At 37.6% G+C, this 23,209-nt stretch overlaps 1 protein-coding gene across 2 annotated transcripts in view; it reads right to left on the bottom strand.

The window, feature by feature from the left end:
• ZFAND3 (zinc finger AN1-type containing 3) overlaps positions 1 to 23,209 on the bottom strand; it is a 142,386-nt gene that overhangs the window by 35,396 nt on the left and 83,781 nt on the right. For both annotated transcript variants that reach the window (XM_065680018.1, XM_065680019.1), the window contains exons 4-5: positions 19,044 to 19,223; positions 9,057 to 9,122 (exon numbers count right to left, since the gene is read on the bottom strand). In XM_065680018.1, coding sequence (XP_065536090.1) covers positions 9,057 to 9,122; positions 19,044 to 19,223 — 246 coding nt within the window. The remainder of the gene's footprint in view (positions 1 to 9,056; positions 9,123 to 19,043; positions 19,224 to 23,209) is intronic.

The following is a 23,209-nucleotide window of genomic DNA, read 5'->3' as shown; positions in this document are numbered from 1 at the left end:
TACGCTTGCTGCTAGCTGCCCATGTCTTGCACACAGGTAAACAGTTGAAGAAGGTATTTAAAAACAGCTGCTGAAAGCAAAACCATACACAGATGGCAACTGCTAGTGTGTGCAAGCCTGAAACTGAATTCCCCTTGCCTTGATTGCCTGGGACAATTTATGCAGTGTAGGAGCTTGATACCATTCTAACGATTTGTTATGGGAAGCTGGTCTGCATTGTTGGGCTTTTCTAGTAGCTGATAAACAGCATCTCAAGCCCTTCATATATCCAGACTATTATTAAGAACGATCCTTGAAAAAGGGGAAAAAAAAAAAAGAAAAAAAAAAGACCACAATGCTAAACTCACTAGTTTTCAGAAAAATATTTAACATGTCAGTTTGAACTGATTTTCTGATTACATTATGTATTTTAGCAGCACAGGGTTAGGGTTGGGAGAGGGACAAAGGCAGATTCTGGTGACAGTAAAGTTGAAGAATAAATGACGCTGCAAGTGTCCTGAATAATCAAAACAGGATTATTAACTGGAGGAATAATGTACACACAGAGACAGCTAAATGGAAGAACCAAAACACAAGGAATTGAAAATCTGGAACAGGATGTACATGATGAAAAAGTTATGAAGGCAAATCATGAACATCCTGGCCATTCCACAGCACCTGAAGAGACTACTTAACTAGTATTCAAATACATATATTTGCATGTATGAATATGCATGTACAAACACATACAAAAATAGCTTACTGTGCTTCTGAAATTCAGAAGCATTCAGCAATATCATAGTTTTGGTTTTGCTGACTTTAATGAGGGGCCACTTATGCTTTGTGAAACTCTGTAATGTTGGATTAACAAGAACAGATAATGCTATAAATAGGGCATCTCTGGTAGTCAGCTCAAGTGCATAAGTAAGTGGTGTTGCTCTGCTTCAAAATCCTAGCAGTATACTCCAGCTCTGTCCTCATCAATCAGATGGTGTACAGTGCTCAGGAAGGCAATTCTTCAAACTAATAGCCTAAAACCAGTTCTATATAGAAACTACTTGCTCTGTTATTTTTCATTCATATGCTGAGTTTTTCTTAGAACACCCTACCCCCTCACTCGTATAATGAAGGCTTTCCAAGGCTAAGACACAGATTCAGAAGAGGAATTGTAGGGAACTCTCGCCTGCTAGCAGTGAAAAAAAATATGTATTTTCAATATTCATCTTTCAAAAATCTGATCTGTCATTAACTGCAGAACCTCAGTGATGCCATTAGCAACAGAAACCTTGCAATGAGAGACTATAATTCCAAGGGCTGTAACTGATTAATGGTAAGGAAAAACCCTAAAAGCCCTTGTATTTTGATAAAGATTTTACTGAATGCATTAAAGCAGGTTCTGAAATATACAGCCAATCCACCTTCAGAATATACTTGGGTTTGAGTCAGGCATTTTAAGAAAAGCTTAAAATTCACTTTGTATCTTGATTGTTACTTTTTCCAGCTTTTTTTTTTTTTTTTTTTTATTTATTTTGTGGAGAAAAAACCACCAGCCCTGGCACAGAAGACAATTTTTGTACACCTGATTGCTGTCTATAATACTTCAGAAGTCAGGCTAGCTTACTGGGCAGTTCCTGCTGATTTGAAAGGAGATGCTTGGGAAACATCTATACTAACCTGAATCAAAGCTCTACATAAAGGCAGAAGTAGAACAGATCAATGAAACTCAGAGGATACAACAGTACCTGTACTGCCTTGTATCTCACATCCACCTTTTTTTCAACCCTCTTTTGCCTCAAGATGTTTGTCTCATCAGTTACTCCCTGAAATTTATGTTACGGAAAGTAATTTGGAACAGGAATGGGGAAAAGAGGTAACTTGTTTGCATGACAATTCAGTGAACACACAATAAACCCCTTACTTTGTACAAATATACGCTTTCCCCTGAGTATGCTTAACAGACTCAAGCATGCTTCCAAGAGACTCTAAAATTACTTCTATGTATTTTTAGAGTCCTTATGAAAATGAGCACCTAAATGGCGAGTATCTAAAACTTGTATTTAAAAGCTGTCTGATGCTCACAGAAATCATTCAGAAGAGAGGTCTTCACCAAGAGTCAGAGGAAACCTTTGAGCACTGCCCTCACATCAAAAAGTACAGCAGCAACAGGCTATTAGCCCCCTGCACGTTACACGTTTTAATCTAGGATATTAAAAATATCAATAATAAAGAGCACATAAAAGAGGACATGTGTTTTGAAATATTTTTCAGGCCAGCTACTTAGTGCTGAACTTGTTAAAAAAAAAAATCTTTCAGTGCAATAAAATAACAAATTTTACATGATAAAAAGCTGTGTCTCATTTGCTAAATCAAACCAGTAAGAAAGATGTCTGAACCGCACAGATCAGACCGAGGTGCTGGCTGCAACAAATTGAGGTAAAATCAATTCTTCAGGCTGACAGGAGCAGAGCTCCTCACAGATTTTTAAGTTAACCATCTCAACTATTCTTTGCAACATTCTCCATGTTGTCTTGCTATTGGTCAAGCCCCACTGAAACTAAAGCAAACCCTAAACTCCCTAGTCCTGTTCCAATGTAGATTTTTATTCAGTTCTAGGAAGAGGCTGCAGGTGGTAAAGGTCACACATGTCACCCCTCATTTATTTGTCCTTGAAATTAATGGAGATACAGTTTATTTAAAGTTGTGAGCTGCGATTTTATTATTTAGGAATAGCTTCCCAGTACCTCAGTGGGTAGATGCTGTTACTGAAACAAGAAATCCAGAGCTGTTTGGACCATAATGCCAAGCAGGCTTAATAGATGTGTATTCTTCAGTATTAGCTATGTACCTATTGCCAAAGGTCAGTTAACTGGTCACAGAGATCCTGATAGTTCAGAAAACTAAACATGGCATCAAATGACTTAAAAAAAAATACATTAAAAAATAATATTTACTCTTTTGTTTCACTGGATTTGAGGACAAATCCCTTATCATAATTCCCTAAGACTTTAAAACAAAGATGTGGTCATAATTGAATTTTAAAAGATAATGACCTTAAAGATACACAATTTTGTATGTGGCAAGAATTTCACCAACTAGATGGAAAACCACTTTTCAGACCATAGCGAAAATGTGCAGAGGAATCAGTTAAGGGCAGCAGAACATACTTGTTTTTCAAGAGAGAAAAGTATCTTATTTACCAAAGCACACTTGGGTTATTCTGCTCATAGCCACCAACAACCCTGCCACGAGGATTGTTCATTCAGCTCTTTGCTGACCATCCCAACTCCCTCACCTTTCCAAGAGCCTCTCTCCTGCCTCCTCTCTGCAATGCTCAAGTAATTAAATACTCACGTGTACTTCTAGAGCCTACCTGCCTCAGCTCTCACCAAGTGCTATGAATGCTGTTGAGGTTAGACTAAATACCTTTAATCACTCAGATTGTATCTGGTTTCTGTTAGCGTCATTGAAAAAATTAGGTTGGAAGGGACTTTTGAGGGGTCACTTAATCCAGCATCCTCCTTGATACAGAGTAAACATCAAAGCTGGACTGGTTTGCTGGAGGCCTGGTCCAGCTGCTATTCCAGTGCCAGCTAGAGGGGAAAAAAAATCTCTTCCCTTGATCTGCCAGCTATACTCTTCCCAACACAGCTAATCCAGAGACATGGTCTACTATTCTCCTCTCATCTGGTACTACCTTTAATTTGACATTCAAAATAACTTTCCTACTGGCTTACAATACAATGTGAACTCCTATCAAGAGATCATCCTGTCCCTTTGACGTAAGCACATTTTCCTCAAAGTTGTTCTACTTCAAATGTGGTCTTTTTCATAATGGGATTTGGGATATGGAAATGAGAACAGACGAAAAATTTAAGTCAGGAGCAGCAAAAAGAGATAAAGACAAATGAAGGCTGAAGAATGGACTTACATGTAATAAAGTCTTGAGCAGGTTATCTGGTGAAGTTACCAAAAAAGAAGGTTCAAGGGCATGCCTGAACAGCATAAAGGATAAAATATGAGTTTGGGTGATTTAAGAGAATAAATAAAAGTAGTAGGAGTAACAGTTTTAAGTACCAGGAGGACATTCTCTATTAGGATGCAGGACTTGAAAACTACTATTGTACTGGGTTGTTCAGTTTTTTCTTCCTCGCAAGGGAGGAAAAGCTTGTTTCTCACAGCCTGTGTACCCCTGTATAACCAAAACCTAATGAAATTTGTACACACCTCTGCCTTTCACACAGGCACACACTGAATCCTGCTTTCTACACAAGGTACTGTTCTAGTTTCAGCTGGGAAAGAGTTAATTTTCTTCCTATTAGCTAGGAGAGTGCTGTGTTTTGGATTTACCATGAGAATAATAAACACACTGATGTTTTAGTTATTGCTGAGCAGTGCTTACAGCAAGTGAAGAATTTATCTGAGTTAGTACAATTTTGGGGAATACAATATTATAAAATGGGAAACGTTAATAAGCTTGTAAGTTATCATGTTCATTTATTTATCCTATTCCATAAAAGTAATTGTGTTTTATTTCCTGAGGCCAGCAATCCTTCCACGAATAACTTCAACAGCCTGATTAGAAAAAGGAGTTACTCTCAAGTTGGACTTACTAGCATGGTTTATAAACATCTTCAAAACAAGTAAGTATTTCCAATTCATCTATACAGTGTGTGAAACAGGGCTTCCACAGCCACATTACATTTTTTGTCCCTTTGGCCATTTCAACTGCTTAGCTTCCTCACTTCATGAACAATGCAAAAGAAAGGAACACCTTAGGACCAGTAAGTGTGAAAGTTTATTTCAAAGAATATCAATTATGAAAAGGATTAGTTTCCATTCAACTCAGTTTAGAGTACTTTAACACTGGCAGATATAAGTAATTCCTGTCCTAGTATCATAGGATGATAGAAAAATAATGTATTTATTTTACCCTGGCTGTACTGAATAGACAAGGACAGGAGTCACTGTTTGCACATGTTCTCATGCTGCTGCACTCCTTTACATTTCCAAATGTTGTACGTTTTCCATGACCCAGAAGAAAATTCTCTTCAGAAGTAAACAGCAGGAGTGATTAATGTATGAACTACGAAGATGCTTGCAAAACTTCTCTTTAGAGCAAGGATAGGCTAAATTTCAAGGCATTTCTTTTTCTCTGTGGCTTAGTAAAGAGGTGATTTAGACGTCTAGCACAGTAATGTGCTAGCATGTGATAGATAAAAGATCAAGAAAGTCTTTTTTTTTTTTAATATTACCAATTATTGTGTGCTAACAAGCTCTTAAAAACCTTCCCAGGAACAGCTTGACTTTTTATAACTCAGAGGCAAGGATCATCATGGCTATAGATGACTTTTAACAAACTTTTTGATCTATTGACCTCAAACCCATCTCTGTGGATTCTCCAACCACACTGGGTATAACACATTTAGTCTAAAACATATGGGAGGCTTCTAGCGTAAAAGAGTTCAGGTGACCATATCGACTATGTGTAATGAATGAGGGTGATTTTGTAAAGTTGAACAAGGTGATAGTGAAAATAAATCCAAAATCACAGCAAGTCCTTAAATTTGTTTATAGATCAGTCTATTATGACCCTTACCATTAGGAGGATTTTAATCTACAATAATTGTAAGACTCTGAAAAGGCTTTTAGATAACCAGTACCGGCAACTAATGCAAAGGATATGTACAAAAATAATCAAACTGAGGTATATGTGCTCAAGCTCCTTTGAGCAGGAAAGGAAGCTAGTCCATTCATCCAGAAAGCTATGGAAGCACAGAACAGATAATCCAACACATCACAGAAACAGGCAAGAAGATGATAGTAAAAACCCATCAACATACATCATCTGATCACGGTACGGTGTCATCTCCCAGCCTCTATTAGCTCTTGCTGCATCAGGGCAAGTCCCAGACACTTTATCCTGTTTATAATTGCTGATAAGCAGTAATAAGGCTTCCATGCTTCAGCTCCTGTCCGTTCCATTTCAGTGCCCACCTATTAGGTTATAACTTTTATTTACAGCCTTGTTTGATGCGCTGTTCTATTAGTACAGCTGGAAACTGAGCGGGGGGGGGCGAAAGTAGAAAAAATAAGAGTGTCCCTAATGGGCACTATTATTGCCAGGGCTGGGTGATTTACCGTGCTCCTTGAAGGCTGTTCTATCATTACTTCCTTGATAGTGAGAGAGCTTAAAGGAGGGTGGATTTCTAACACAGTGCCCTGCAGAAGTCAAACGCTAAAGAACACCTTAAAAGTCCCTTGTAACACCAATGAAAAACAAACCTCAAAGTTGTTTTAATGTTGCAAACTTCCTTCACTAATATTTTGTATATTTTTGGTTAGGAGCTTAACACTTGAATACAATTAAAAAAAAAGTAAAATCTAATTAGTGGTGTACCAGGTTCTTTTGTCCTCTTTCAACACAAAGACTGGTAAGAAATGATCATACAAAAGTAGCGATTTCTTGGGTTTGGCTTTGGCTGAACTTGTGTACTTCTATTTCCACAACCTGCCCTTTCTGGAACTCCTAAAAGGCTCTCCCCTCTCAGTTGTACGGGTTCAGCCTCAAAGCATTCAGATTTCTGGCAGTGCTACAATAAAGCACACGCATTAATGCAAGAACATCAAGAAACTCAAAACTTCAAAGAGGACCCCATGCCTGCTTAACTGCTTTGCTCAAGCCGTGCAAGAATTATTTGCATCTTCTAGACTCAAATTTTAAACTAGAAAATGATAGAGCGAGGAGACAGATACTGTAATCTTGTACAATATAAATACTACCAAACCAATCCAGGACAGATACCCTCATTAAATGCAAGCCATCTGCACATATAACTATACAAAATATTTAAGACGCACGTCTCTCATGAACTGCTACTGAGAAAGTACTTAAAACCTCACCAACTTTATGGACATAATGTATGAATTGCCTGTATCATTACTGCATTTTATCTGCCCGTTTCTACTACCTTCTCTACTGCACAATAAAAAATTAACTGAGTGCACTCACACGGTTCCACTGATTTTTTTTTTTCCAGATTTCTTTAAGCCGCATGAGGATGCTTTAAAATCCGGCTTAGAACTGTGTATTAAATCATCATTAAAGTTGTAGAGCAGAAATAGAAGACTAATATGCCACGTAGTACTGCACTTTGCTGACATGGGCACCCAATATAAATGGGATCTGGATGCCTGACTGACTAGAGTAAGCCTCGCAGTATCTGCTATCAACATTACCTGACCATTAAGAAACAAATCAAAATGCCAGAGAAGCTTGCACTGGCCACACAGTCCCATCTCTTTTTCTGACAAAATCTTCAAACTGCTGGCTCTCAAAAACCTTTGAGGCATCATCCAAGCTAATGATTGCTGGGCTTTATTAACTCCTTTCATTACAATCCTTGTCCTATGGGCACACTTGGGAACAGAAATACTTTTTACCACAGCGATGATTCTGGCAAACAGGAGAAGGAAAAACCCTGCTATTTGGTGTCATAATACAATTCTTTATCTGAACATCTCCTCCAGCATGCAAGCTGACAAGTGCATGAGGTGAAAACTCCTTTTTGGTATGAGAACTTTTCCTGTGTCTTGACAGATTTATTGTTCTTTCTTCAATGGTTACATTAATGCTAATAAAATACAAAAGGTTTAAGTCTTCTTAATACCCTCCTGACGGGAACTTGCATACAAGATAAGTAGGTCAAATTTCTAATTTTCTATCTCAAATACTGATATATGGTAGACTTCAGGGGGAAAAAAAAAACTATGCTTGAAGAGGGAGGCGGAATTGCACAGATGAATTCCACCCAAACATTCTGCCTTCAAAGCTCTTCCAAGCAGAAGAAATGTAGAAAACTTACAGAAAAGAGGCTTATATGTAATGTGTAGTATTGACAACTATTGCTTACACAGCTTCCTAGGAAGGGACACTAAGCTGAATGTAGTGTGAAAGAACTTGCTGGTTTTGGCTGAATAGTTAATTTTCTTCACAGTAGTTAGTGTGGGGTTATGTTTTATTTGTTGTTAAACTGCAACAAATATTCACCTAAGCAGCCTGCTGCATGTGCCTTAAGATGTCATACCATTTCTGGGCAATATTTTACAGTCAATGTTTTCTTGTCAATTCCCATATTTATCCAGATTCCCAAATGCAGGCTTGGAAAACAAGGTAATTTATTTTAAAAACTAAAGTTTGCTGAAAATTCAAGCTCTGGAGAAAAAAACCTAACTCCTGGTACAGGTTTATTAGTGTAAGGGACTACAAACAAAATATGCAGATCACTGAGTAAATAATGCAAAAAACATTGGGGGAAATTCCCTTCTGCATATTTAACACAGCTCAGTTGGTACATAAATATAGGCAAAATTATTTTGGAAACACAGACTGCTAGAACATTACCACTACCTAAATGCCTGCTACTACCACTCCACAGGAGATTATGGCTTCCCACAGTGGTGCTGGTGGAAAGGATCATATGAGGTCTCTTTAAACCATGCAAAACCAAGTCTGAAAAAATATCTGAGCCAATGTGGGTAACTTGGCTGGCTGCCTGCCTGAATGAGAGCTCACACGGTTCTTCATCTGCTGCAGAAGCAGCAAACTTCAGCCTGACAATGACCTAACGGGTCACTACTAACAGTAGCTCTGTGAGAGATTATCCATCTATATCCTCCATGTAGAAATAAAGTTACTGAAAGGACACAAAGCAGGTAAAATTTAGTCTCAATGCAAACATCAGCTGTCTATACATCTTCGATCAGTTTTCTACTCAATACTCTGAACTTAAAACAGGGATTTCCAGAGCACAATCATTAGAGTTAAATCAGACCAATTACTCCTTCATGTTTTATGTTTACAAAATTTAACAGAAATCATGTATTTATGGAATTATGTTTAACAGAACTTTGAGATTAACTATGTGCCATACAAATCCTTTTACAGGTACATTTCTGACAGCAAAGTGACAATATTCCTATTTTATTTGGCATTCACCAGATATAGTTGACTATTAAACTATAATCATACAGCTACATCTCACACAAAATCTAACTCCTTGACCCCACAAAACACGTACCTGAGTTGCAAGATCTTTTGGTTGGTGTGGTTAACGAGGCATGAGCTGTACTTGTGCATGGCCCACCTGGAATCAGAGAAGATCATAGGTCTCAAAATGCCACCTACATTTAACATTTACAACTATATCAAAATTATACTTAGGAATATAAAACGCTGAGGAGCACTTGTCTTTGAAAAGCACATAAGGAAGTAGTCTATTATTCTCAGTATCGCTTTCACAGGCAAATCCAAATATGTCTGAAAAACTAGATGATAAGCTGGGACAAAAAGACAAGTCACATTATACTTTATAAATATTTCAAGAGACAGTTTTAGGAAAACACTGTAAACAGCAATTTTTCCAGCCTTGACAAAGTTACTGTTTCTGTCAGAACAAAGGTAGAAATGCATGTAACTAACAAGTATTGCAAGGGACAAAGCGATCACTTCCCTGATGTCAACAGCAACCTTGTCACTGACTCCAGTGAGATACCTGCTTTGCCTCCTAGCTTATGCTTGTGTTTTCCAAGTGTGGCACAAGAATATGCAAACATGCCATGTTTAAGTTTTTTTGTCAAACTCTGGACTCTTGCTCACTCCTCTGGTATCTGTTTGGTAGGAAACTGGTTTTTAGCTTTTTTCTTAATACGCATCATTGTTGAAGAGTTCTCCAGAGACCTCGTTGAAACAACAACCGACTGTATTCAGTGACTTGCAGTAAAAATAAATAAATAAAAAATAAACCCCATATAGTGAAGACAAGACAAATCTAAAGTAGCATTACCAGTGATAATAACATATTTATAACACATTTGATAATTGGATATTACAAATGGGATGATGTTAGAGAGCCTGAAATTAAGTTAGATCTAGTAGAGTTTGGCTACCGAAATACCAATAATCAAACCTGCACTGGACTGCTGGTGATACAGTAACACTATGCTGGCAATACAATGTAAGTCTTCACAGCCTGAAAAATACTTTTTTCCTTAATTCTTTTTTCAGTCCTCACGTATCTGGAAAGCAGCACTGGGGCTTTGGCAATCCTGGTTTCTTTTTTTTTTTTTTTCTTTTCAAGTATTTTGAAGTCTGGCCTGTACTGAACTGTTTCTTTTTGCTTCTCTCCAAGATGCTCCCCTTCAAGTTTTGATTCTATTTCTATTTTTTCATTAAATGTCAGGTCTTGGGTAGCTGTCTACCCTGTAAAACTCACAGCACTGTAACACTACAAAAAAGGTAAAGACACTCCTGCAATTCAGAAAGAAAAGTGTGAGGAAACTGTTTCAGTGCATATGACTTCAATGAAATGCTCTTGGGACCAAAGATCTCAGCAAAGGACTGGTAAACTTCCCCAAGTTTTCTGTTCTCCAAAAAGTCCCTTTAGCAACGTACATGTATCTTTTTCTAGGCTAGAATATAAAAAAAATGAAAGCATTTTGATCTATGTTAGTAATACTATAGTAAAAGGCTCAGAAAATGCCTAATCTAGGGTTTGGTGCACTTGGGAACAAAATCGATACTGCAACAGAGCCATGTTGAAATGTTTTTGATATTCAACAATTACACAGCAACTCTGTTATGTCAGTCTCAATTTTCAAAGACTGAGTATATAGTATTTCAATATAGTATTTGAGTAAACAAAATATACAACAGAATATAGACTATACCAAAAAATATACAACAGCGTATGGAAATTCAATGAATTGACTTTAGACCACAGCTACCTCTTAAGATGCAGCTGCTTTTCTTATACAATTGTAGTTACATTATCTTGGTTTTCACTGACTAGACACTAACAAACATCATTGCTGTGGGCTGTCAACACTAATCTTTGCAATTATCGTAGAGTAAATGTTTACACTAGCTGATATTTTCAGCATCCAAGTATATACAAGACATTTATTTCTCACTCTCTAAAGCACAGTAAGTTGGTACATATTCTGCACTTCCCTATGTCAGAGTTTTTCTTTTATTTAGTTTTCCTCATTAGATATTACTTTCATATAGCTTTGATTTGCACAGCACAGCACCAGAGTTTCAACAAAAAATATCTTGGGACTTGCATGCACATACACCAGTGCCTAATAACCAGCGAAGGCAGCATGTCCTTCCTTCTGCTACTGTTTTTGTTCTACCATTAAAAATGTCATGCATAATTCAATAGTAAGTTGTATGGGCTTGACTGTGCAATTCTACACGGAAGGCACTATGTTGAATCTTCTGGTATACATAATAGCTAATACATGCATCTCTGTGTTATTTTAAACAGGGCAGTATATTTCTCATCGCTTTGAAAAAAAATTCTGTATGAAAAAAGAGGGAAGCCACTAACAGTAGAACACAAGTCCTTCTTGGCTGTACACAAAGGTAGGTTTATAATTTAGCATGATTCAGGATATATCTGCACCTTCATTCCCCAAAAAAGTAAGCGTTCCAAATTTAACTGTGGTACGTAAAACATTTCAGAACACAGTGAAAGGCCATACGTGTCTAACTTCTAACATAACCCATGGGGCTGTAGACTGCTGTTTTTTCTCAGCACAAACAAGAGATTAAAATGGAAGAATAAAGATATCTTTCTACTCTATATCCAATTAACATATTAAACAATAGCTTCTGCTATTTTTTTCCAGTGTAAGGTTTCTGGCATTTGCAACTCCTCTTCCAAACAAAAGCAGCCACTGCCCAGCAATAATGTAATCCCAAGAGAAGATTAAAAATGCAAACCCACTAAAAGCTACTGAAGAAATTACAACTGTGAGAATTGCTGAGTTTGCAAATTCAAATGCAGAATTAATGAAGGCCAAAAAAGATCCTTTAATTAGAACATTATCATATATTAAAACAAAAGGTCTTGCAGCTGCTATGGTTTTGGCTTTTGATATCCCTAGCTTTCTATGGCTTTCTGTTAACTGTACTCTAAAATTTGGAAAAAACAGGTTCAAACCAGTTTCTCTGCTAAATCTCTAAAGTAGTAGAATTTTACATATTATTTATATTTCTATATAATGTTAATTTTGTTACTATTATAGGCTATTATAATTTCTCTATATTTAAATTGACATTTAGAGTGCCTTTCTGCATTGTCCACCCTCCCTTCTCTATATTTAAATTGACATTTAGAGTGCCTTTCTGCATTGTCCACCCTCCCTTCCTGAAAGTCAGTAACAATTAGCAAGTACCACCTGCCCTGTAGGACATGTCCTGAGGCACGGTAACTTTTCATTTCTTTTTCTGAAGTCTTGGTAACGTAAAGTGACTCTACTCAGAACTGTGCAGGAAAAAGTGAAATACCAGGATAAACTCCCCCCTGTCCCTGCTGTTCAAGGAAGTGCTAAGTATGAACCCAGAGCACAGGTGTCAGGTGTATTTGAACAGCATTTGGAAGTACTTACTGAGCAGCGGACAAGATGCAGAATGGAGTGCAACCAAGCTTGTAGATGAGCACAAAGCCTAAGATTAATTGTATCAGAGTATTATTGTACAGATAACAAACCCTCTAAGTCAGATAAAGAACAAACTGGAAAAAATGAGTGAGGGAGCCTGAAGCTCAGTGACACTCGATCACAGTAACACAAGCATGCCTGAATACCAGTTTTGAGCTTTTGGTTCTGTGATGGTTCCCTCCCAGAAAAAGCACACCAACTCTCTGCATGCAATGGGCCAGAAAAGGGTAGTAAGAAAGAGCTGAATTTCTTTGGACTTCAGTGGTGTAGTCAAGAGAGGGAGAACTTCATAGTTATTTCAATGCATGGAAGAACCCACCTTTGGAAAACTGTCCAAACCAGTAATCTAGTTGTGAATTTCCTGAATAGGTAGAGACATAATCTAATTAATCTACATAATTGAGTTTGAAGACAGTCATTGATTTCAAACAGCAATACCTAAACAAATGGGAACATAAATCTCTATAAATTCAGCCTGCACAGACAGAATATACTTCAAGGAAAAAAAGGCAAAAGAACTTCACAGCACTTGCAAACTGCTTATTTGCTGCAAAATGGGTAAGCTGCACTATAATTTAAGTGATGTCATTACTAAACAGATAAGAGGATTATGTCACATGCAAACACATACTTTTAAAAATCTCATTTCACAAACCTGCCATTATTTACTTTTGTGGATTTATTTACATGTTGCTTTTGGAGAACGAAACCAAACCTGGACTGCCTTGCTGCTGCTGAATGGCTGGTAGGTTTAACAACTGTAGCAAAGTAAATGGAAATAGGACTCAGATTCCCCTTTTTTCCCTGCTGTTGTCTCACTCTGTTACCTGTTCTTCCTCAGTTTCCTCATCTGTAAAACAGAAACGGCACTTTCGTACTTTATAGGTGTAAGTCGAAGTTTAAAAAATGTGCTATTGAAATTGGCAGTTGAATTATATTTTTATAAATAATTTTTAGGTAACCTTGATAGCTGTGCAGCTCTAACCCACATTTTTATTATGTGGCTGTGTTTCTGTTTCATGTTCCATAGGGTCCTTTCACTTTAATAAATGGGATTCCAGGATACACTGTCTACTCTGCAGTGTGAAGTGACTATAAATCAGAGGTAACAATTAACGGTGATACCATCCCACTGGTCTTCATTATGTTTCAAAATTATCATGCCACAGATGTGGAAAGAAGTGTTCACTTCATAAATCTATGTGCAGATCTTTAAGATGTTGTAAGAGCCAGGAATGTTCTTTAAATGAAACGGGGGCTGTAGGAATTAGACTGAAATTTACAGAAAGATCCTCATGCCATAAAAGATGACAAAGGTGACAAGTCTACTAGACACTGTTTTGTTCAAATTTCTACCTGTATGTTCTGTACTGCCACCTAATTCTAGTGGCATTTCTCAAAAGATGACTCAAACAGCCCACAATATGGTTTTATATTTGAAAGTCTTCTTGCAAATTGCAAGGGAAAAAGTGTTTGCATCAATACTGAGAAAAATACATATTTTGTGACGAATATTCAAGAGAAATCCAGGTTTGATAATAATCCAAAAGAAAACCTGACTTGCTGTTAACATTAAAAAGAGTAACAAAAGGCTATTTGTACATAGCAGATAATGAAAACAAGACTGAAAGAAACTAAAACTAAATCCCTCAAGTTATAAACCACTTTTTGCTACTATCTAACTTAATAAAAGGCTGAAAAGATAGCTCGTTCTTATTCTGTGGCACAGAAATCCAAAGATGCCTGTAATGCTAAAAACCAGCCAGGTGCATATTCTATATGAGAGTTCCCCATCCATAGCCAGAATTAGGAGAAAGAAAAAGGAAAAAAAGATGAAAAAAAAAAAAAAAAAGGAGTAAAAAAGGAAAAAAAGAGAAAGGAAAAAACGAAAGGAAAAAGGATGTACAAAACTGACTCCTGCTGCAATAACCAACTGAATTCTCTAGGCCAAGGCATTTAGTGAAGTATACAATGGAGAGCATCCAAGAGCAACTATCATTTGAAAGATCAATATCCTTACTTCAAAGCCACAAAACACAATTAAGGATATCACAGTAATAATCCAAAATCTGAAGTCTTTTCAGAGCATACTCAGGGAAGCTGCCATCTGACTCTGCTGACAAACCAAGGCAAAATGCAAAAACTGTGAAGTTATTACATATCAGTACAAAATCTGTTGCATAGCATCAGAGAGAAGGCCATTCAACAAAAAAGAAAAGAAAGGATGCACTTTGCTTATTAATTTTTCATAAGGTTATGTTAAAAAAAATACTTTTTTTATTCCAAAGACAGAAAAAAATATCATTACTTTTATACTACTATAGGCTTATTTGGCTTTTTACACAGTCATGCTTCAATGAGCCAAGAAATTCAGACTATAAGCATTCATTAAGTGCAATAGAAAAAAAATCACTCACCTGTCTGCCAGACACCTTTTACGAAAGCCTGGTACTACAGCTGAGGCAGAGATACACTCTTTATGTACATATAGTAACTTCACCAACATAACTTCATAACTGGGGGTATTTCAGTGCTTGCAGCACATGCAAATGCTTAATAAAACAAACTACTTCAAAACATTCTTCAAACTTTAGATTCTTGCAAATCTGAATGTTTGAAACAAACTGATGATGTTTTAAACACAGCTTGACATGCAACAGTTCAAGTTGTGGAGGGTATACAACAGCTAGTCAAAAGTTACAGAAATTAAGTCCTGAAAATTCATATTTGGGCATTTAAAATTCAGCACACACAGCCGTTAGGTATGGTCAGTGACCTGGACTGAAATCTCTAGTGCATTTTTTGACATTTACAGCAGTATCTCAGATTTTTGTGCACCTTCTCGTAATAATTTCAATGTGGAAATGCATTTAACTGTTCTGGAAATGCCAGATACTCATTTTGTCCTTTTTCAATTGTGGTTCTTGCTAATTCAAGGAGGCCAGGAAGTGTTAAGCACATAATTAAAATAAAATCTTGTCAACTGAAGCTAAGAACTACTGAAATATCAAATCTGAGCCAGATGCCAGAGTCAGAGTTATTCACGTTGACATTTCTCCTGTCACGTAACACCACAGTTAGTTTTAAACCTGTACAGTGTTAGCTTTAGGTCTATTTATATAGTGACAGAAAAATAATGTGACAGCCCTAAAGAAAGCAATGAAGGCCTGAAACTATGCAAAAGTATTCTATATGCAGTGTGACCTTTTCTTTACCAAAATGCGTAAAACCTTCCTTAATAAGTTAATTTTTTTATAAGATTGCTGGTGCCTGAAGGTAGAGAGAGGGAGAAGTGAGGACCACTGTCAAATCCCTTTTTCCTGCCTGTTAAAAATCAACAAATACCATGCCCACCCAATAACAAAAGGAAAACGTTGGCAGAACAACCAGCTCATATGCTGACTGACACTGAAATTAACTACCATTAGGACCACATACAGGAAGTGAGGGAAGGGAAAAATTAGAGAAAAACTATCCAAGAACTTGAACAGAGAAACTTATCTGCACATAAAGCATCTGAAAAATAAGAGTTAGACATATTTAACCATCTGTTAAGAAACAGATCATTAAAATCCATGCAAATATAGACTTTTTAAGGCTATGGAAGTATCAATATACACCTTCTTTCTCTACAAAAGTTTATTTCAGAAAACTTACTGCAACTGATGAGACCTGAAGGTTCTGGATAGTAAAAGGCAACTAAGGAGCATATGTGGGGCAGGAAAGAAAAAAAAAATAATAGAAAAAATAAATCATAGAACATTCCCCCTCTCCCCAAACTGCAACAGCATTTTTTTTTTAATTGATGATAAATAATACTTCATAAAAAGAAAACATATGTGAAGGAGGAAAAAAGTAAATAAGTCTGTAAGTCCTGAAGCTTGCATCACTGTCTCTGGGCATAAATATTTAACACATTTTTGTTGATTCTAAGACTAAGAATTACCTCCAGCTAGGTAACTCGTCTACCAGGGGATGAGATGCTTATCAGTAAGGCAGCCACTGGGGTAGATGCTCATAATTGAGGGTGGCAGGAGATGGAAAGTCACTACAACCTGGTTGTGTATATAAGACACTTGGGAATGCAAATGCAACTGTCTCAGAAAATCAAACCAGTAACAAAACCAGGCAGAAATACTTGCATACTATTGAACTGAACTCCTGCAAAATTCAGTCCAAGGAACTTTTCTCCTGTATCACCCACTGTGTGTTAAAAAAGGAAATGGCTACTTAAAAACAAGTACAAAAATCCCCTCACTTTCTTTGACACAGAATATGAATCTCACCACATAAGACTTCTATGGTTCTATTCAGTTATCGTAACAAGAATGGAATTTGTGACTTGCTTAAATGAGTTGCTGCAATTCTGTCCAATCTGTGCACCCTATGGACTCCAGTACTATAGCAAACTCTTTGACATGCGACTGTTCTCAAAAGCTTTAGAGAGAAGAGAGGGGAGTGGAATGCACCATGAGAATCCTTCCTGAGTACTCCATTCTTTCCATGCCTTCATAGGGGTTACCATAATGATCCCATACATTGATTACTTGTGAATTACCACAGTTCAATTCAGAACAGCACATAGCTGTACATTATTGCAAGGCACTGCAAATTATTAATCTTTGAGAAACACAGCTGCAATAAGAACAGTGCATGCTTTATAGAACTTGTTGCATAATAAATAAATATTGCATAGAAAAAAACACCCTCAAATTAAAATTGAAAAGGCATTTGAAGTTTGGGTATTCTTCACTACTGGAAAGAACCTTTCATGCTAAGGCCATTATCCATCAGAAAAGCTCCATCTGTGTATAATTATTTCTGATAAATGATATGAAGCTTCATTAAAGAGGTAGTAGGGACGTGAGAGAAGACAGAGAGCTCAAGCTGTAAATAAATCTCTTCATGTATTTTACTTAAAATCACGCCAGCAGGAAGTCCTAAAGAATTTTTTTTTTTTATAGGTAATATTTTCAAATGCTCTGCAGGCTGTGCTGCCTATTATCCATCACCTTCAGTGTATGTTCATAAGCTTGCAACAATTCAGGATGAAGGACACTATTTAATTTCTTTCCCAACCCAGTAATCACCTTCCCACTTATGCCCAAGTCCTTCTTGGCAAGGTGATGCACCCTGTAACACCAAAAAGTCGATCCTGGCCAATAAACCAGCAGAGCTGCTGAAGCCCCGTGCCCTGTGGAGGCCCAAATGTGTTGCCAAAGCATGAGGTTTTGATTAATTTTCTAGGAAGGTTGTTTTAAAGCCTTGTTTTTACAGCAAACTACAGGTTTCCCCAGGAGAAGCACTGGACAGAAGGAAGAGATGATGGGTGGTCAGCAGCAACTGCGTATGCAAAGGAGAGACAAGAGTTACATGGCAAGTTTACTCTTATTACACGAGCTGGTATCGGAACAGTCGCATTTGAACCTTGCTATATTTCTGACAATATTCTCACATGCAGATACAAAACAGTAACAAAAATATTATTTTCCTTAGTCTAACAAACAACCACAATCCCCAAAATGACAATCTGTGATTTGTCCACAGCTAATCTGCAGGAGTAAAAAAACATATATGCACATCTACATACCTGAAAAGAGAATAAATACTTCAGCAACTTGGCAAAACCATCTATGCAGACAGTTAACACAAGCATAGTATATCAATGATTTTTCAGTCCTAGTGCTTTGTCAGCATTGTTACTTCCAGCAGTTGCCTCAATGTTGAGGAACTGGAGTAGCTCTGTCAAATTTCCTAATAAAATAAAAGCCTGCTTTTCTTGCAATGTGTATTTCCCAGCCATGCTGTAAACTCAGCTCGAGAGTGACTGTCTCCACAGAGCACCTTCTAAAATAAAGCCACAGTTGGAGGAAAATGAACCTATAAATCACACATTTAAGCTTAAGTTATAGAATGCAAATTTTATAACTCAGTATATTAGACACTGAATGAATTTACACAGAGGTTTAGAATAATCTAAATTACACCTGTATCTCACTGTGTTTTGCTAATCTTTGGTATCTCATCTTACGTTCACAGAGAATTTTTGCCTGACAGTTCAATAGAAAAAAAAAGAAGAAAGATGGGTCATGAAAGAAGAGACAGATTGCCACATGAAACTCAAGTTTTATGCAAACAACCTAACTGTAGTGTGGACAAATACATATTACAGCCAGTGCTTTGTGCAACTGCACTAGTTTAAAAACATAAGGCTTTAAAGTCAAATTTCATAAGATACTGGTCTTTATCCTAGAATATATGTATTTATTTACCGGCAATGTGTGAAGGAGTTTCTCAGAATAAGAGTGCCTCAAATCGTAATGAAATTATATACTGCAGTTCAAACAGCTATAAAGTCAGTTAGAAAATCCCTTAACCCCTTTGAATTTGTTCTTTGGTTAAAGCCATTAATGTCTATAATTTGTGAGCAACATCCAGTCTTTCCCCTTGCCCCAGAAGACAGGTCATTGACTTCCAAAGGGAGTCAGTGAAACATAAGCCTGAGAACAAGGCAAAATGTTCATGTCTCCTTTGCTGTCACTCAGGAGTCATGCACTTACATTCCTCTTTGCTCGGTGAAGTTACATTCAGTTCTGTCAAAAGTTGCTGGTTGGAGTTAGCGGCCTGCGTGGTTAGAGAGGTATTGCTGTTGTCACTGTTTGTTTCTCCAGAGAACAAATCTGACTGGCTGTTGCTTGTGCTGGGAGTAGAGTCATCATCCGGCTGTTTCTTCTGGAAATCTGTCAAAACCAAGATTTCATACATGATCCCACTTGCTTAATCTTACCATCCAACTTCATTGCAAAAAACAGCCCAGCATAACAAAAATAATCACAAAACACTGACAGAGGTATCATCATTGTGATCATTCATGTATCTCATACAACACAAAGAGCAGTCTTCCAAGTTTAAGCAGTCTTCCAATTTAAAATATCTTTGAAAACTTATTTGCTCTTGAAGAACAATAAATAAATGTTTTCAGAACTACACAAAGGTCTTGTTTCCCCAGCCATTCAAGAACATCCAAAGCTTGCCACTGCATACATCAGTATACAGCACATGGCATCATTTTAAAAACAGTTCACACAAAACACATATATAAAGGAGCAAACATCCAATGAGGAAAGAACTAAGGCATGAAATACATGTATAAGGAAACGTTACGCTTCTCTCAACACAATCCTTCTCCCTGCTGTTATACAAAACAACACCGGTAACAGTTTTGGCACAGCTGCTGCAGACAGCTATGGTTCTGGTTTGGCACTGGGGAGCTGGTGAAGGTTGCCTTTGTATCACTTGTTTGGTGGGGGTTTGGTGGTGGTGTTCTCCCTTCTTCTTTTCATCACTTACTCCAACACTGGCATTCAAAGCTGCTTATTGATCTATGATCATGGAATTAAACATGGGAAGTAAATCACTACAATACATTAAAACTGCTTACAAATGATCTGGTTTCAAAGTTTTTTCTTTTTTCCAGCAAGTGCCAACTCACACTATGTCTCTAAACTGCACCAGCAGTCCAAATTCCACAGCCCGGACAGCTGCCATCCTCAGGCTTATCTTGCCTCCAAAGCAGACTCAGGTTTGAGGGGATATACTCTTTTCTTTGTACATGCAAATCCTCCCTTGAGGGCTTTTTCCCCAAACACACAGTCCTGATACCTGATTGCTACGGCATTTGTCTCAGTTCCTACCAGCTACACTACTGATTTCAGTCTGGCCCAGCTCTGCTGCTGGATGCCCTCCCTGGGGAACACCCACCCCAGCCAAGTGGATTTTGCTCTGCTCAACATCCAGTTACTCTCAGAATGCAAAGGCACCTCTTCCTTTTAAAAAGACAGATGATGATGAAAGACATCATCACGTCTTCGTGTTCCTAAACACTTTTTTTTTTCCCTAAAAGTGGCATACAAAGTCAGAATTTAACCATTACACAAACACATACATAAATGAGTATTTCGTTGCTCATTATTATGTCATGACAGGGAGGAAAACAGAGGAGTCCATAAATATTTACAGATAATGACATGTTAGAAACATGGATCACCAACATGACTCACTGAGATTGGAAGCACTGTAGCCAAACAGTCCCTAAAAGTTACTTAAGGATTTCAGTTATTTGCCAGAGAAATTAAGCTGTAACTTTTGCTGTGAAGAGTCAGCCAGAAGCCAGAAGCTTAGAGCAGAACAAGCTCAAAGCCAGGAGGAGAAGGAAGCAACAGGAACTAATCCAACTCCACAACACAGTGCTGAAGAGCTGGTAGGATGCTTTTTGTCAGGGGTGAGTTACTGGACACAGGAAGATGTCTTACTCAGGACTCACTAGTTATCAACAGTTTCAACCAAGTTGGGCTCTTGGATATTATTACTACTACGTTTATGCAACCAAGAAAGCTTCAAGCACTTGGGATTCTGCACCAGCCACAGTCAGACAGCTACAGCAATTATAACTGGAGTCACCACCCCAGAAGATATCCACCACCCAACTCTTCATGCCTGTACCAAGGCCACAGTCCTGTCAGAAGGGGAGCTCACAACTGGAGGCATTTTAGGAACCACCAGTCACTAGCTGTCTATAAACAACCAGTACAGAATACAAATTATTACAATTGTGCAGGTTGCTTGCTAATAAAAGGTGGCTAGAAAGATTTTAAGTGGTTTCACATAAGATTGCATTCAAGGCAGTGCACAGAAGAACAGCTGTGTTGTGTGCACATACCGAAGTTGGAGCAACTCCATCTTCAAGGAGCAGAGCAAATATAATGGTTATGCTCAATATTAAACACTGTGAGCAATCTATAAAATGCATTAGAAAGAAAGTGGAGAGTTACAGAACAGCAATAGATACTATGAAATCCATTAAAAATCAGCAAAGTTAAAAATTCTCAGCCAGCTGGGATAGCTGCAAATACTTTCTTTACTCAAGCTGCTCTTGCTCACTCCAGTCTCTATACATGCCAAAGGGCATTTACAGGGAAATGTAAAACATTTTTACAAAGTGGCCTATATAATTAAAGTCCTGACAGTCCTTTCACAACACTATAGTAAGTACCAGTACTACACTGTGTCTCCCAAAGCTGCAAGTTTAAGAGCATGTTGACCAAAGTGGGCTGGGTTTTGGTTTTGTTGTGAAAAATTACTCACTTTTGCAACCTAAATAAATTGATAAATTCTCCAACTTCAAAGGCAGCATGCCAAAAACAGTCATTCAGTGACAGCATTTCCCAACATGATTACTAGTGAAGCACTTCAGAGGCGTCACACAGCAGCAACATCCACCAAGGCAGTTAAATGCCATTGGCCTTCATGAATCAAGGACCTTGTGGTCAAACTTGCTTTTACTTAGACTACAAATCAATTAACTTTCACAAAAATCATAGTCTGCTCAGTTGTGTGGAACCTGAGAACATCTCCCAGATCTCACTTTTAAACCACTTTTTCACTGCAGACTTAAGTACTTGAGGAAAGTGTTTACAGACTGCTTACCCCAAGCACCAGAGACATATTAACCATAACTGAAGTTATACTACTTACTTACACTACAGCAAATTATTACCAGTTGCCTCCATAATGTGGTGTCAACAGCAATACAGGACCTATTCAGTAACATAGTTTATATAATAAACTTGACCTAAATTATCAACAGATTTCTAGAACATTGCTTCATAATTCATGGTCCAGTATTCACCTAGGACAAAAACAGATCCAGTGACATACTGGATCGACTGTATTATATTTCCTCTGCATACTGGTGGATGGCATTTGGCTTTTGCTAACCAGGACTCTCGTTAACACAAATAACTTGCAGATCCATTTGATCTCCCCCCCCCCGCCCCCCACCCCCTCCCAGCACAATTAAGACCTGGCAACAATTACAGGAGAGCCATGGCTTAAGAAATCCAGTTATGCTTTAACTCTTAAAGCAAAACAAAAACACACACACACAATACAGACAGGACCTTGGCAAGTTCTGAAGGGGTGGCTTTATTCTGATTAAAATCAGAATGTAATTCTGGTGACAGAACAATGACCTCTCCTAATATTCTCAATGAGGAAAAAACAGAACAAGAGTTGGCAAGATATTAATCACCATTTCCAGAAGTTTCTATTTATCAAGAAACGCATGCAAAACACTTCTTTTAATTATTATTATTTTTATTGAGACTTTCACTATGCTGGTAAAATTTGTGCCAAAATGCACAATAGCTAACAGTACGTCCACCAAATCCATGTTCCTCTTTGCTAGTTCATGAAACTCAGCATTGTAACTTTTTACAGGAACTTCAACTCGTACCCAGGTTTACTGGAAACAAACCTTCTCCATTTGTTAGGAAGTATGTTTTCTTTTTCTTCTCAACACCCTCTCCTTTTCCCCACTGCCTTCAGTTTTGCTGTTTTTTTGTGGTTGTGGTGGTTGTTTTCATTTTTGATATTCTGGTGTTAGTTACAAGGCAAAGCCAGCACCAAAATTAGATGTGTAAATTAGCCATTTCCTGCATGGGGGAATAACAGGAGGAAAGATCTCTCAATAAAATGCAGGAAATATATACAATAAACTATTACTGCATAGCAGAGAAGCTGCCAGTCTTCTAGATGCAAAATCCTTTTGTTTTGTTGAGTTTTGCAGCTGCGCTCAGCATCTCAACCAGCTGAGCAGGAGCAGAAAATCTCAAGCATGGCTCTCATGCACTACATGTTAATACGAAGTGTGTTGTTTTTCTTTTAT

This window comes from Lathamus discolor, chromosome 5, assembly GCF_037157495.1.
Source record: "Lathamus discolor isolate bLatDis1 chromosome 5, bLatDis1.hap1, whole genome shotgun sequence".
NCBI classification, from domain to species: Eukaryota; Metazoa; Chordata; class Aves; order Psittaciformes; family Psittacidae; genus Lathamus; species Lathamus discolor.
The sequence above is the reverse complement of the archived record's forward strand: the minus strand, read 5'-3'. Positions and strand labels throughout refer to the sequence as shown.